Below are 17214 nucleotides of genomic sequence, written 5' to 3'. Positions count from 1 at the left end.
TTAAGCACATAATTACACAACACCAGTTGTACCACCCTTTGTGCCATATACTTTTCTGACTATGACCAAGCCCAAGCCCTTAGACACAATTCTAAAGTTCTTCCAGAATGAAAAAAAGGCTCTCACCTGTATCTGTAAGAAATGGTTCAAAGTTTGGAATGCCAAGGATAAGACCCTTGATTGGCCCGTGTCCAGCTTTTTTGAACCTGCCAAATTACGTGGTTTAATTACTTACAACAACTCCCATAAAAAAGTGAAGTCCAGAGATAAAAATCTCAATGCCATAGACAAATGTATTCTTATTGGGGAACAAGAAGGTAATTCTAATCCTCTGCTCAACACCCAAAGCCCAGCACATCCACCTTTGGATGACACTGCACCCATGGCTGTACCTTCATATGAGGGGACTCCGCCTCCATATGAGCCAGGTCTTTCCAACAAACTTTTAAATTGTGGCATTGCCGTTGGATATACGCCCATACCACCCCACCTTCTGAATCCCACACCTCCACTTCCCCCCACCCATCCCATCACTCTGAACATGCCCACATCTGTACAGATCTCCGGTACGGTAGATCTGTCACCTGTCCCTGTTTCTTCCGGTCCAGGACCCATGATTCCAGGTGCTGTTGCCCCTGCCATCCCCCAAGCCCACTGATCCAGATACTGCCATCCCTGCCATTCCTCCAACCATTGTTCCAGGTGCCGCCACCACAGTTGCAGTACTGCTATCCCTATTATCCTTCAACCTGTCATCCCAGGTGCTGTTATACCTGTTCCTCCTCCCGTTCTTCCTCAACCTGTACCCCTGCCAAGTGTCCCTACTACTGCAATCCCTTCTAGCTCTAGACCAGAATCCCGGCTCCAGACCCGCCCTTCAGTCCCGAGATCTGTAACCTTTAAACAACCCTCTAAAACAGTAAAATTTAAACAGCCATCTAAACCAGTGAACCCCTTGTCACTCCCTATCACTTCGGGCAATGCTAATCTAGGTCAGTTACAAATTAACTCTGTGTCTACCCTTGACAAAATAGACAAAGCTCCCAATGTCTTGCGACAACCAGAAGTTGCCAGCCTAGATTGTGGCGAGCATATTAGGTGTGGGCGCTGTCATAGGTTGGGCCATTTTTCTGCCATATGTCGACAGTCTTTTCATAAGCATGCCCGGCGTAATAATCCCCCTGTCCAGCAATCGTTCCCCTTGTGGAACCCGGACCAAAGCCATTCTCAATAACTAGGCGTGGACCGTACCTGAGCAAATTATTTGGACCCTATAATCACTTTGCTCAACTGTACTATTGTGAAGAACAATGCTTAAACTATTAGATTAAAGATTAGAAGTTATCCCGAGTGTGTTTGGTAATGTTCTAGTTTTAGCAGTCCTACTGTCTCTTCTGACTTAATTCTAAATAGTGGTTACTTCCTACACTGTCTTGAATTACTGTATTATCCATATTTGTTTTTTACCATACCTTGTGCTAACATGCCATGGTTTAATGCCATTACTTTATCTGATATTTACTTAGGAATAAAATGGTCCCAGTTCGTCAGGCTTTTCAACTCCAGAATCCCCTGTAATAGATTTGTTTTTAGCTAACTTTTTAAATATATTGTGCAACTCATTCTTAAAAAAACAAAACAAAACAGAATGGTCTTGTGTCCATCTGGTTTGAGCCCGATGGACCTACAAATGCATTCTTTTGTGCTTCATGCTTAAAGCTGCATCTCTGCTTTTCTCTGTGTAAACGCTCACACTGGGAAAGCCTGACAGTTTCATTTTTCTGTACTTCAAGGTTATGCTGAGTACTCTTCCCCCTCCCCCTCCCCTAGCAGAAGTGCTGCTACTTCCAAAACTTTATTACCTGATTGAGACAGAATTATACGGCGCTTCCCCCTAAAGCCACCAGAAGCCCCTAGCCTCTTCTTTAAACATTCACTATGAACTCCCGCAAACTAGTGGTTTACAGATAGAGTTATCTATTCTGTTACTTTTTTCCTTACCTTGTTATTCACAGACTGGAAACAAAAGGGAAAAAAGGAAAAATGTGATCCTCTGTTTATTTTTTCCTTTATTTCACACATCTGAATAATGAAGTCTCACTGTTCACTGCCTTCTAACTTTCTTTTGATTAACAGCTGTATTTTCTTCTGCTACTTGTCTATAATACTTGTCTGTAGCACTGAACAGTTTTCTTTAAACTTTTAAAGATAAGCAATGCCGCTGACAAGATAAAACTCATTATTTCTCACTTTTGATTTTTAATAAATTCTCACCGTTTACTGCTTTCTGTTCAACTCTCTTTTGATTTATATTTGTATTTTCTGCTACCGGAGAACTTTAAAGGAAATTCTTTCCCTTCCATTTTCTCTCCGACGTCACTGTGTGTGTAAAAGATTTGTGAACTGTCTTAATCTTAGCAAGTGCAGATTCGTCTGCCTACAAATTAACTATTTTCTGTTTCACAGCTGCTGAATTACAGGACAGAGGAATATTTAAAATGCACTGCACTTTTTCATGCCCAAATTCTAGACTCCTTTATGCTTGATCTATATTATACACATCACTAGTCCAATACCCTAATAACAGCAATTTAGCTGATGACCTGGCACGCCAGGTAACAGCAGGTCAGGTGTCCTTTGGTCCTGACCTCACTCTGCCGCTGCATGTCCCAGATGCCTTCCCCATTTCCCTTGACACACCTCCGCCCACACCCCTCCCTTCCTCTCCCTCCTCCACCCCTCCCCTATCCCCCGCAGCCCTCCCTTCCTCTAACCCTCCCCTATCCCCCGCTGCCCTCCCTTCCTCTCCCTCCTCTACCCCTCCCCTATCCCCCGCTGCTCTCCCTTCCTCTCCCTCCTCTACCCCTCCCCCTATCCCCCGCTGCCCTCCCTTCCTCTCCCTCCTCTACCCCTCCCCTATCCCCATAGCCCTCCCTTTCTCATCCCTATAAAGCCCCCCTCTTCCCCTCAGCCCTCCCTTCCCCCTCAGCCCTCCCTTTCTCTCCCTCCACGGCCCCCCTCTTCCCTCCCTTTCTCTACCCCTCAGCCCTCCCTTCCTCTCCCTCCCATAGCCCCCCTCTTTCCCTCTCGGCCCTCCCTTCCTCTCCCCTCCATAGCCCCTCCTCTTCCCCCTCAGCCCTCCCTTCCTCTCCCTCCATAGCCCCCCCCTTCCCTCTCGGCCCTCCCTTCCTCTCCCTCCATAGCCCCTCCTCTTCCCCCTCAGCCCTCCCTTCCTCTCCCCGCACAGCCCTCCTTCCTCTATGCCTCCTACCCTCTCCCCCTGGCGTCCCCTCCACCCCCTTCACAAGATTTTTTTATTTTTTTTTTCTCTATTTTGCAGTCTTCAGTTACACAAGCAGAACTTATGCAATAGAAATGAACAGGCTGCTTTCTCAATCCTGCTCATTTACTCAGTCCATACTCTCATTTCTACTGCACTCATTCCGTATGACCAAGTTGATGGGTTCAAAGCCTGCCATTCAACTTTATTTATTTTTAATTATTTTTATTTTTCTGACTTTGCAAATTGTTTTTTCTCTTTCTTTTTAGCCACCATGGGGGCTATCATGATACAAATTTCCAGTATAGTTTTGATTAAGTTGCGGAGGAAGGCTAATGGATGTGCGAATCCCATTCATTTTTGGGATAATTATAAAGCTTATAAGGAAATGATATTTTCAAATATGATAGGTTTCAGAAATGTTTGCACAGTAAAATAGTCTAGCTGTTCATGTATCATTGGATGTGCTTTCTATAAGTGCATATAAGTAGACATTCGCATGACAGACCTTTAAGAAAGAATATCGCAAGTCGAATGGGTGCAGAGCAAAGTCGTAGAAGGTCCAGAGGAATTTTGACAAGTTTGAATGTGGTAATGTATCTGCTATCCTCTGTGCTCTATTTATATGAGGCCTTCTACTCTACCTAAAGCTTTTTGAGTTATAATGCTTTTTGTCTGTCTACACAATAACAACAAACAGTGTTATGCCCATATAATATTTATATCTTGTTTCTATTTCTCTGTATATGCTCTCAAACAGATCACATTTATTTACACACAACAATAGTTGAAGTCTCTACACAAACTGCTTATTTCTTTTTCATAATAATAAGTACCCTTTCCTGGATTAGGTATTTCACAAGAATGGGTATCCCTTACAATTTACCCAATACTATATTTCCCTAATTCTCTAAAATTTTCTTAGCTACGAAGGCAATGTATAAGAATTACTGGCAACAAATTTAAATCCCACATGAGCAAGCTTCTCTATCTAATGTCATTCCAGATCAGTGTATCATCTGCTGTATACCTACTGGTCACTTGTGCAAGGGCCCGGCCTATACTAATTTTACAGATATGCAGATACCTGTGAAAGATAAAAGGTACCTGCTTGTCTGAGTAGATGCTTTCTAAAATATTTTTTAAAACAAAATAATAATAATAAATAGAAACTTATCCTTGCACTTAAAGAGATTATTCCTATATTTGGCAAACCCCTGCAAAATTACCACAGACAATGGTTTTCATTTTTGATGAGTTCCTAAAGTATTTTTATTCCTGCACTGGGTATTTCACACCATACTGTTTGTATTTACAAACCTACTAGCAATGGCCTAGTTGAGCACTACAATGCACTTTTAAAAAACTAAATTAATATAACTTATGGTAAATTGAATTAACAAATGGCTCAATGCTCTGCCGCTTGCCTTGATGGCTCTTCAAGCCACCCCATCTGCCTTCTTAAAGCTAATCCTGATAACCACTTGCCTGCCAATATTAGGATGTGTTACCCAATATCATTACTTTTTCTGTCTTCGATTTTCACAGGCAATCTCAGTCAGAAGAGGGGAGGGTAATGATAGCCCTTCCCCTGCCACCGGTTATCCAAAAGCTCTCAAAGTTGGAGATTTGGTTCACCGGAAGTACTACATCCTATTTACGTAGGACCCTTCCAAATTAGTCAAGTTGCAAGACCACACATCCTGGATCCACCTAACAGACATCTGCATCTACAAGGTTCCTGATTCAGTCCCTTTCAAGCCATCCCCACCAGCTCAGCAGTTACCACTGGTTCTGCAGCCTTCGCCACCACTTCAAGTTGATGGACTACAAGAACATTTTCCAAGCATCTGACAACTACAGACATTATCATCTTACCTGAATGGAACATTGCACATCAAAGAGAGCCTACTACTGCACTTGCCATTTTTCCAGTGGAACCGTGTGATGCAAGTCCAACTACCCAGAAGAGGACACTGTACTCTGTACTCCAAAGACTGTATTGGGACTTGTTGTACTTCTATTATTCCTAATTTTGTTTCCAGGACTAATCTGCTATACATTTGAAAAGACTCACAGGTTTTTTCAGTATACATAGTAATAATCACAAGAATCTACCCTAGGTATCCCAACAGTTGACTTACCCTGTTTTAATTGAAACCCTATATCTAATCATTACTTGCCTTTTTAATTCTATTTAATTCTATTATTCCTGACAATACGAATCATCATTTGTTTTGTTTGATAACTTTGAAATTTTCCAGGGATGTGGACAAATTAAAAACTAAACAGAGTACACACCAAACATCAGACCCCTATCAGAGAACCTGTATATTTTTGGTATGCCACTTATAACATTGATTAAAGTGGGTGGCATCCTTGGTTTTTCATCCTCTATTGTCACTATCAAGAGGGGTACTTGATTAATTTTAAAGCCAGAAATCATTGTTATACTTACATTCCCAGTAATACTGACACTGATGATTCCATTATAAAGGTATTACAAGATCTTTTGCCTTAGCGAGACAAAATTAACTACTAAATCAGATGTTGATACTGTTATCTGGTGCATTATTCCATATGTTCAGAGGTTTGTTTTAAGCCTCCTTGTTACTACTCTCAGTACAAGACAAACTACATTTCCATCATAAATTTTGTGTAGGACCACTGCTATTTATTTTACCTATTAATGCCTTAACGCAAGTGTACCTCTTTTATTAAGGAAGATATTTATTCTGCTTATGCTGTTTAATTGAACCATCACATGTTTCTTTCTAGTTTGTTACATTTTGCTAATTTGTATAGACAGGTTTAGATTGTTTTCTCTCTATTTTTTAACTGTTGTAACTTTCATCACTATACCTCAAATAGTAACTAAGCAGACTGTTTTCTACTGTTGATGATTTCTTACTCATCAAGAGAAAGTGAAGCAGATCAATTCATTTCTTTAACACATACTCTTCATATTCTGTATAAAGGAACAAGAAGATTATGTTCCTATGTATGTTCCAAAAACACTATAACTCAATAGTGCCTTCATATATGATCTAGATCCATTACACCTAGCAGTAAGAGTGCCAAAACTTTATCTTGCTCATAATTACAAAACTATTATCTTGCCCATAATTATAAGACTACTGCAGGTTAAGCAGCAGGCCCTTCCATATATAATGTAGGCCTATAACACCCATAGCTTAGCCTTTGTAATACTTGTAATGCTCCTGAATTTGCAGTAGTTATTCATTATTTGGCCAATATTAACCCTTTTTCAATGCTAAAATGAAATATTGTTCCTATTAACACCAGTTGTAGCTATATTTACACATTCAAAGTTTGACTAATGATAAACTTTGATTGAAAAATTTCTTTCTCCTGCCTCCCAACATCAGCTTTGTAATAATGATATATTAATTGCAATCATATACACTCAACCTCATTGATTCCTTTGTATGATACCTAGGCTTATGTGACTTCTCATATTCCCAGGTTTTACCTGTTCCAAAAGAGTAGCTGTTGAATACATAGTTAGGTTTTTTTTTTTGGGTGGTTTTACCTTAAGAGGGACACAGCATAGAAGTTATATATCTATGTACTGAAAGCTTGACTTTCACTACGGCCTCAGTCCCAGTCTTGACAGGAGCATCCCTCCCACTTTAGATATATATCTTCCCCCCCACACAGGATTCCTATGAGCCCTCTGGAAAAGATGGCACACTCACAGTCAGGTGTGCCGGCCCTTTTTAGAGGTCCGGCAAGAGGGGAAATGTATATATATGGCCGCCCTTGCTCTCAGTAAAATACAGGTCAATGGCTCAGGCTAAAGAGCTAGGCCTCTGCAAGCAAATGGCTCATATAAGAGCTGGCTTCTCTTAAAAATCCAAAGTCATCTCTGATACAAAATACATTTTTCTGCAGCACAAGCTGAACTGAGTTCTCAGGGAGCTGGCACGGGAGGGGGTCTTTTGCTCTATAACATGCCTGGGACTGGCATCAGTGAAGAGTCCATGAAAGATGTTTTGGGCTAATGAAAGTAGATAAGGGGGTAGATGTACGTAGTTAGAGAAGTACTCAGAGGGAGGGGGAGCTGAGAATAGCTGAGAAGAGCAGAATGACCGATGGAAGTCATCTCGCCACCTGTGCTTTGCATCCCTTTTGTGTATAGTTGGAACCTGGGACCTAATGAAGTCACCCTTAGTCGGTTCCTTATCAACTGATCGGGGATAGCAAGTTCTGCTGACATAGCTGGATCCATTGGAATCCATTGAGTTGAGACAGTATAAAGGAAGCACCCCGAGAAGTGTAAGACGCAGAAGGAGAGACAGAGCGAAGAGAGACAGACGCAGATACAGAGGCAGATGCTGATGGAGGAGAGAGACAGAGTACCACCGAGAGCTGATGTGTCCTGTGATTCTGTTCCACTGTATGATTGACTGAATTGCTGGTATCCTCATTATTGGGTAATGTATCAATGCTAATTAATACTAATAACTATATCTCTTTAACTAATTGAAACTGGGTTCCTCTTTAATTACAGACTTAGCTACGGCTGAGCCTGTACGGAACTGCCATGAGCAGATTCAAGGTTGGGAAAGCTAGATATTTGGAGGGCATATGTAACTTTGCCCAGAGAGATGAGACGGGCCACTGCTTCCGCTGCTTGATTAGCAAAGGCAGATTCTGAGAAAATAAACAGTCCCTGTGTAACTCACACACATGCTCCATCAACCCTGCAGCTGCAATGAACATCAAAAGAACGTAACACCAGAGTGGCACTTGCTACCCTGCACTGTTCTGAGCAACTGGGATGTACCCAAGCAGAACTACTGGGCAAGAGAAGACAAAGACCTCCTGATGACAACTCTGTCAAAGTCCAAGTGAGCCCTGGCAAGCATGTCCAACCTATGCTTCACAAAAGAATGGAGCAACAATCATGTTGCCACCCTACAGATCTCCTTGGGGATGACATTCCAGACCTCCACTCATGGGGTCACCAAAGCCCTTGTCAAGTGGGCTTTCACACCTGAAGGCACCGAACGATTCCTACAAACATAGGCAGACTCTATGGCCGCCTTGATCCACCACACAATCATGGCCTTGGAGACCTCCTGATCCTTATGAGGGCCACGAAACAACACAAAGATGAGATCAGACAGTCGAAATTAATTTGCCTGATCCAAGTAGTGAAGCAATGTCTTCCAAAATCCAACCTGTGTAGTTTCTGAGCCAAAGGATCAGAACGCTCTTCCAGAAAGGATAGACAACAAAACTCCTGGTTCTTATGGAATGAAGACACCACCTGAGAAAAAATGGGGAACCATGTGGATGGACACCAAATCCTCCAAAAAGGAAAGGAAGGAAAAATTAGTTCTTACCTGATAATTTTCTTTCCATTAGTCCCAACAGATCAATCCAGAGACTTGTGGGTTATGCCCCCCTATCAGCAGGTGGAGATAGAGAGAATGTCTGAGATCCGCTATACGTAGTCTAGTGCAGCAGCCCTTATCTCAGTATTGTCAATACCATAGCAGTGAAGAACCAATTACTAGCACCAAGCACTCTCCTGCCTCCAACACAACTTCAACAAAACTCCAAAAAATGAAGGTAAAAAGCCAACCGTGAACTTTTAATGTAGAATCAAAGGGAGCCACAAACACTGAACGACAGAAGTGTGAGGAAACACCCCATAAAAAAAAAAAGACTTCCCCACTAGGACATACGCTGACACAATGGCTTCCTGCAACCACCAGAAAACCGTTGCTTTGGAAGCCTACTCCCCTTTGTTCCGTCCTGCAGAGAGCAAGAACAAATGATCTGAACGATGAAAATCATTTATAACTTCTAAGTAGCGCATGAGCAGTATGAGTCGCCCATCCAAACACTGGATGGCCTGGTAGTTATCCGGATAATCCTCCCTGTGGAAGACTAGAAGAAACAATGGCTGATTCAGGTGAAACCGGAACACAATCTTAAGCAAAAAGGATGGAACCGTCCGAACACAGACCTCCACCTCTGTAAAGCTGACGAAAGGATTCCGACATAATAACGCCTGCAGCTCCGACACCCGATGAGCCGAAGCAATGGCCACTAGAAAAAACAACTTCAGGGTGAGGTCCTTCAAAGAAGATTGATCAAAAGGTTCGAAAAGTGGTCTCTGCAAGGACCACAGAACAAGGTTTAAGACTCCAGGAAGTCACTCTCTCCTGTATCCGGGAGAATGGGAGCTGGGGCTTTAATTTTTCCAGCTCATTATGGACCGCTGGGTGCCTCCTCAGTTTGACTTGATGGTGCCCAGAGTCAATGCAAAGGCAAAACGCTTTTCAGTTGCCAGAAGGATCCAGCCTTTCAAGGGATAGATGCTCTGGTACAGCCTTGGTCAGTAGTAGAGTTTCTCCATATCTTACGTCTCTTGTTGGCTTCTTGTTGCTTAGGTTTGCACGTTATCCTCATCTGGTCTTGCTGGTGTTATCAGATTGGCCTCGCAGACCTTGGTATGTGGATCTCCGGTGTCTACTGATGGATGATCCATTTCTATTGCCCAAAGGCTGGGGTCTGCTCTAGCAAGGCCGGTAGATGTGGAAGATCCAGACATTGAGGGATCCCGCTATGTGTGTTGCCAAGAGGAACAGGTTGGCCTCTGCCCAGTGGAGCAGCATCACAGCCTCCCTCACCAGAGGAGCTCTTTTGGTATCCCCGTCGGGCTGACATAGGCCACCATCGTGGTGTTGTCTGAGAGCACATGCACCAAATGGCCCTGAAGAAGGGCAGAAAACTCCAGAAGGGCCAGGTGAAATCGCTCGAAGCTCGAGCCGCTTGATCGACCATGAGGTCTCCACTGTAGACCAGGTCCCCTGGGCTGTCCGATCCCAACAATGGGCTCCCCAATCCAATCCTGACAATGGGTACCCCAGCCCGGCAGACTAGCATCCGTCGTTACTACTATCCCACTCTGAAACGGCCAGCGAGAGCCCCCCGCTGCAGATGAGCCGGGCAAAGCCACCAGGTCAAGGGTATTGCCCAGAATTGGAAGTGCTGCCCCAGGACCGCAAAGCGAAGGAAACACTGGTAAGGAGGCCAAATGGAAATAGAGTAGAGTAACGGCCAAGGTAAGGTCACACTCCACCGGCGGTAAAGGAAGCACTGCCCAAAGCTGAACCAAAGCAGCAAGGGTGTCTCAGATAGCTGTCACCTTGGTCGGCGCCTTGCAGGGCAACTCCATAAAGGATCTGACTGAAAATAATAGGAAACTACATAAAGAATGGCAAATCAAATGCAAAGTGCTGATAAGGAAGGCAAAAAGAGACTTTGAAAAGAAGATTGTGTTGGAGGCAAATACACATAGTAAAAACGTTTTTAGGAATATTAAAAGCAAGAAGCTGGGAAAAGAATACGTTGGACCGCTAGATGACCAAGGGGTAAAAGAGGTACTCAGGGAAGACAAGGCCATAGCGGAGAAACTGGAACGGGTCGATGTGGAGCGTCTGTTTACGCTTTCCAAAAATACTAGGACAAGGGGGCATGCGATGAAGCTGCAGTGTGAGAAATTTAAAACGAATCGGAGGAAATTTTTCTTCACTCAACGTGTAGTTAAACTCTAGAATTCGCTGCTGGAAAAAGTGGTTAAGGCGGTTAACTTAGCGGACTTCAAAAAAAGGTTGGACGGCTTCCTGGAGGAAAAGGCCATAGAATGTTATTGAATGGACGAGGGAATAATACACTATTTCTAGGAGGGGCGGGACAAATTGCTTGTTCTTTTGGCCGCTGTCGGTGACAGGGTGCTGGGCTCGATGGACCCTTGGTCTGTCCCAGCATGGCAATGCTTATGTACTTATATATCTCCGTAAACCTGGAAGATGTAATGGGGCAATCTGACAAACTGAAGAGTAGCAACTCACCAGGACCGTATGGTATACATCCCAGAGTATTGATAGAACTGAAAAAAGAACTTGCAGAACTGTTGTTAGTAATATGTAATTTATCTTTAAAATCAAGTATGGTACCGGAAGAATGGACGGTGGCCAATGTAACGCCGATTTTTAAAAAGAGTTCCAGAGAGCTGTTCATTTGCCCCTTTGACTCCCCCAGATCTTTCATGATCTTGTCCAGCTCATCCCCAAATAGCAATTTCCCTCAAAAGGGCAAACAAGCCAGACAAGGCTTAGAAGCAGTATCCGCCACCCAGTGCCAAAGCCACAGTGAGCGATGGGTTACCTCCAAGGACACTTCCTTGGCCGAGGCCCGGAGAAGATCATAAAGAAGATCAGCCTAGTATGCCAAGCCAGACTCCATAGAAGGGAGAACCTGAAGAAGCTCCTCCGCCAAGGCCACCTTCTGGGCCCAGGAAAGGCATGCCCAGGCTGCATAAGAGCCACAGATGGAAGCCTAAAGTGACAGGGTCGCCATCTCAAAAGCCATTTTGAGGGATGATTCCAGCTTCCTATCTTGTGCATCCTTAAGGGCCGTACCACCCTCAACTGGCAAGGTGGTCTTTTTAGTGACCGAAGTGATCACAGAATCCACCATAGGGAACAAGGCCTCGAGCTCTCTGGGAGGGAGCACAAACTCACTTTCGGCATCTCCCATTGCTCAGCAATTAGAACCTCCGGCTCCTGATGCATCTCTAACCTCTGCCTCTTGGGGAGTGGAGAGACTCTCTGGGCCTTCACCAGAGCCTGCTGCAATGGAGGGGCCTGTGCCCCCCCAGGCCTCTTCAATAAAAATGCCATGTGCATTAACAGGACAAACTCAGGACAGAACAGCATGTCCTCCTCCCCTGAGCCTCCTGGCAAATCACCATTATGGGTAGACTCTGTAGCGCTGGAAAGCACAGAAAACTCAAGCTTTCCGGAGTGCTCCATTGCAGGTGCAGCAGCCATGTCATGTGGTGCAATCAAAAAATGGCGCACACGCGATAAAGAAGTCATCTGAACCTGCCAAAGCAGGATCTGAAGAAGACAAACATTCTGCACTTAGGACACACAGCTGGCTGCACTGTGAAAAATCCCGACGCTGCTCTCTGGCTCCCACACCAGGAGCAACGTTTTGCAGATTCCACCAGCGCCAACATAAATTACTCACCCCCCCAGAAGGGCTGCTCCTCTGAGACTCGTCCCCCACACTTCAGTCAACTGGAGACAGGCCCAGACAGCAGAGCAGGAAAACCCAGGACTGGACACCTGAACTCCACAAGCTCAACTAGATCCGGGGGGACCAGGCCAGGAGCTCATCAATCCAGAGCTACATGAATTTGTCCATCCACCATTGCAGGTGCACTGCAGATGAATATATTGTGATAGATTCTCTTGGGTCAAATTGTGGGCTAACGAAAGGAGAGCCTGATCCAGCTGTAAATGAAGGTATAAGATTTGGTGATTCAAACGCCGATACCTATAGGCCTGATAAGTGATTATCTTGCCCCACAGCACTGTCATCCCTGTCTCCCAGAACAATCCCGGAGTGTGAATATGCTGGCTATTATTACAACAATAATCTTTTCATTTTTTAATAAGGAAACCTTGAAACTCCTCGTCTTCCAGAGACCTGACGGCATCTGCCAGAGGGGTCGCCAGGACACAAGTGGATTGTGCAGAGCCAACTTAATCATTGCATGATCTGAAATTCCTACATGGGCGATCTCCACCATAGTCACCAACTACAAAGGAGGACTCTGAGACAAGAAATAATCTAGTCAACTCTCACACAAATGAGCTTGGGAAACATGGATATACTCTTGCTCTCCTGGGTGTAGGACCCTCCAGATATCGATAAGAGCAAGGGCCGGACATAACATATCACCTCTCCATTGGGGAGGAGGCCACCAAGTTTGAGCCGCATTTTTTTAAAATCCAATTGGGGGTCCGTCACAGCATTAAAATCTCCCCCAACAATGACAGGACAGAACGAGTAGGTCAGCAATTCATGAAGTAAGGTGGGAAAAAAGAAGCTATCATAAACTGTTGGCTCTGGGTATCTATGCAAGAACGATGCTTGACAAAGGGGATATTTTTATTGATCAAAACCGCCACCCCATCCACCGAGAGACCAGGGCAGTAGAATAGTAACAGTAGCCAACCTATTCCCATTTTAATTTACAATGTTCAGTAGTGTTAAGATAGCACTCTCCGCCCCTTGGTATTTTACAGCTGTCAGTATTTTCTTCTGCTTAATCGGGGAACCCAACCCACCAACATTCCATATGACAAATTTAAGATCAGTCATAGAAAAACAATAATAAACACACTAGCATTAAGAAATAATGCAAACTACTAGTCACAGGGGACAGAATCCAGCCAAGGAACACAAAATAAATGCAAACAATATAAGCAAAGGAACCCAAAACACCCCAACACAGAAAATAATATTGTATATCCCAAACATACAAGCCCCTCCAGTAAACACTAGAGAACCTCAAGCTCTCCAAATACAGACAAAAGCCAGTTATGCACTACAAAATAAAGAAAAGGAATACTACACAATTGTCCAGTAGTCCAGAGACTCTCTCTTGAGACGGTTATTGCGCTCCAGAATGTGCTGCCAACAAGATGTCGGGGGTCACTCCCCACTCTGGCTCCAGAAGGCTTCATAAGTTTGCTTTCTTTAAGATGGCTTGTGCATCTGGCACCGTTTTCACGTGGTGAGCACTCCTACCAAGAAAGAAAGTCATTCCCAAAAGGGAAAAGCCACTTGTAACGTATTCTCTCTCTTCACAGGAGAGTAGTATCATCATGAAACTTCTTTCGTTTTTAAAGAGTGATGGCAGAAAGATCCTGGTAAATCACTACTTTTACATCCTGATACTGGACCAAGTCTTCCTTTTGTGTGTTTTGTAGGATCTGCTCTTTTAATGAGGAGTGAAAACACACAACCAGATTCCAAGGGTGGTTTGCACATCGGGGCAATATGCCCCATCAAGCTTGATCTCCTCCAGACGCCTGGAGCCTACCAGACACCCCGGCTAAAATAAGCCTACAAATTTTAGTCCCAATCACTCCACACTGCTCATCAGCCTCCCACTCCATGGCACCCCAGAAGAAGAGATTGTTCCGTTGGGTCCGGTTCTCAAGGTTATCAACTTTTTCAAGGAGAGCAACTAGCTGAGTGGTATGCAACTCCACCTGGTCTCCCGTACATTCAGGCTCTCCAGATTTCCTATCTGCCTCTCAACAGAGAAGGCCAGCCAAGGCCCACAGCTGTAAGGCACCCAAGAAGGGTCCTGGGAGGGGGAAGGGGGGAGAGACCAGCCACTTGGGTTTGACACTCCGGGGGCAAAAGAGACCCCTGCAGGATTCAACCCCAGTCCGGCAACCAGAACCAACAAAGGTGAATACAAAGAGGGTGCTCCCAGCTTTTTATTTTTCTTCTTTTCTTATTGGTAATACAGGAGCAATATTAAATAACCCTCAGAAAAATATCCTATCAATTCCACCAGGGCTAACGATTGGGACTGCCCAGGCTTACCATCTGCTGAGACTGATAGCAGACTGGCTTTCAAGGGACTGCACAGCCCACTTAAAAGGCTTACCTGAAGCTCAGTAGTCTCAGTCTCCATCTCCTGGTAGGAGTGCATTAATCCATCTATGCCGGTCTAGAGAAACGCTATAGAATAAAGAAAGCTCTGTAATGAGGGGGCAATAGGATGAAGGTGAAGGGATAGACTCAGAAGCAACCCAAGGAAACACTTCTTCACAGAAGGTTTTCTTTGGGTTTCGTAAACTGCCTCCCCAATGGAGGTGGTGGAGATAAAGAAGGTACCTGAATTTAAGAAAGCCTGGGATAAGACATAGGATTTCTAAGTGAAAGGAAGGGATAGTAGGTGGCATGCATGGGCAGACTTGGATAGACCATACAGTCTTGTATCTGCCTTCATTTTTCAATGTATCTGTATCACAGCACTGATGCATGGCCAACATTATTATTCCATTAAATTAGTTGACTTTCTCTGAATCCAGAGAAGCACTTAAGTGCCTTATCTCTGGTACCAGATCAAGTGTCACAATAAGTTCTCCCTTCCTTGACTAGGGATCACCCCACTGTAGGGACTGCTTGGGTAATATTTACACTACTACTTCAAACAGTTTCTCTCATCTGGAAAAGCTCCTAAAACAAAACATTCTCAGTTTCCTGCTGTCCAGCTAGGACACAATGACGCCCCTTTCTATCCCCTATCCGTAACAGAGATCAAAGTTTGTGAAGCATTTTTTGTCCCTCAAATGAAGGAAGAACCACCGTAAGAGGTAGTTCAGTCGGTCCTTTTTATAGCGGAATCGAGGTAACAGGGATGGGAAGTGAGGCCAGTTTTAACTGTCAGAGGCGGGTTAGCTGCTGTCTCTGTAGGGAATTCTAGGCAAGCCTTGGTTCAGTGCATCTACCACCTTGCTGAGCACAAAGAGGGAAGAATTGATTGCACCACTCTCTTTCAGTCGGATGCCCTGGTTCCCTGTACGCCGGTTGTCCTCTGATCCAGCCAGATCAATGAGATACATCTTGCCTGTGAGCTGGCGAAAAGGGGGGAATCGCTCCTTTTCTGAACCTGCCAAACAGAGAAACTTGGTTATGCTAAAGAAGCACCAATAAATCACAAGGCTGAGGGGAGCTATGATAGAAGTCCATAAAATGAGTGGAATAGGTAATGTGAATCACTTGTTTACTCTTTCTAACATACAAGGTTGGGGGGGGGGGGGGGGGGTAGGCAATAAAGTTACTAAAACAAATCAGAGCACTGAGCTCTAATTTACAGCCAGAGAATGTGGTAAAAGAGGTTAGTGTAGCACGGCTTAGAAAATGTTTGGACAAATTTCTGGAGGAAAAGTCCATAAACTGCAGCTCTCAGTATCTATTTTAACATATTATGCTTATATATATAAAAGGTTTGTGCTCTTTTCTAATTTAATTGGAGTTCCTTTCCATTTTATCCAGAATTTTTATTGTAACCGCTTTGACATTTTGTTAGCAATAGGCAGTATACAAAACCTTAGAATACACCATAAACATAAGGTGGACAGGGAAAATCCATACTTATTCCTGGAATAAGCAGCATGGAATCTATTTGCTCTTTTGGGATCCTGCCATGTACTTTTGACCTGGATTGGTCACTGTGGAACAGAATCTGGGCTTGATGGACCTTCCATCTGTCCTAGTATGGCAATGCTTGTGTACTTAATTCATCTGTACAGAGTACCAGAGAGCTTAAATGACTCAGTGTCACCCACAGCCAATGAGAGACATGGGGATTACAACTGAGGCATGAGAAAACGCTCATATCACACACGAGTGTAAATCAGAAACCGGTACTCTCTATGAGTTCTTTCCCCTCTCACCTTGACAAGCAGCACAGAATGGCTTCGGCTAGACCGGTCATTCATCTTTGTGCAGGCTACGGTCCGGTTCTGGCTTGCAGGGATGAAATGCTTTTCAAAGTCAGCAAAGCTACTAATGGTCTTCTGGGTCAGGTTGGGAATGAAAATGTTCTTCCCCGTGTCCTCTCGAATTGGGAGATCTTGGTTCTTAGGCTCCAGCAAGTCCAGCACCTGTTTAGGGCACAGAAAGAGATGTCAAGGAGAAATTGTGTCTTACCTGTTCATTTTCTTTTCTTTAGTCAGTGACACTATTCTAACCAGTGGGTGTTATCCCTTCCTATCAGCAGGTGGAGGTAGAGAAAACTGAATTCTGCCACTGACAATCATTAGCATAAGCAGAGGTGCTCCCTGGAACAATCAGTATGCATCTGCCCAAGCAACAAAAGATCCCTTTGTAATAGAGCTGTACCAAATAGCATATTTTACTATTGAGCCGAATACAAATACCGACCATAAATAATGAGCATTGAGCTTTAACTAAGTTATAAAAGAAGAAACATGAAATCAGAGATCAAGTGTTTATTTCAGTAGAATTTAGAATAGTATAGCCCCGGATTATTCGTATTCGAATTTAAATCACTA

General features: G+C 44.0%; 1 protein-coding gene across 1 annotated transcript in view; it reads right to left on the bottom strand.

The window, feature by feature from the left end:
- The window catches only part of KIF22 (kinesin family member 22), a 183905-nt gene that overhangs the window by 84641 nt on the left and 82050 nt on the right, over positions 1–17214 (bottom strand). Inside the window, exons 5-8 of the mRNA XM_030210581.1 lie at positions 16594–16803; positions 16350–16356; positions 15597–15800; positions 12952–12971 (exon numbers count right to left, since the gene is read on the bottom strand). Of these exons, the coding sequence (XP_030066441.1) occupies positions 12952–12971; positions 15597–15800; positions 16350–16356; positions 16594–16803 (441 nt within the window). The remainder of the gene's footprint in view (positions 1–12951; positions 12972–15596; positions 15801–16349; positions 16357–16593; positions 16804–17214) is intronic.

The sequence above is a fragment of the Microcaecilia unicolor genome, chromosome 7 (genome assembly GCF_901765095.1).
Source record: "Microcaecilia unicolor chromosome 7, aMicUni1.1, whole genome shotgun sequence".
Classification (NCBI taxonomy): Eukaryota; Metazoa; Chordata; class Amphibia; order Gymnophiona; family Siphonopidae; genus Microcaecilia; species Microcaecilia unicolor.
Note: the sequence above shows the minus strand (reverse complement) of the source record. Positions and strands in the feature narration are given on the sequence as shown.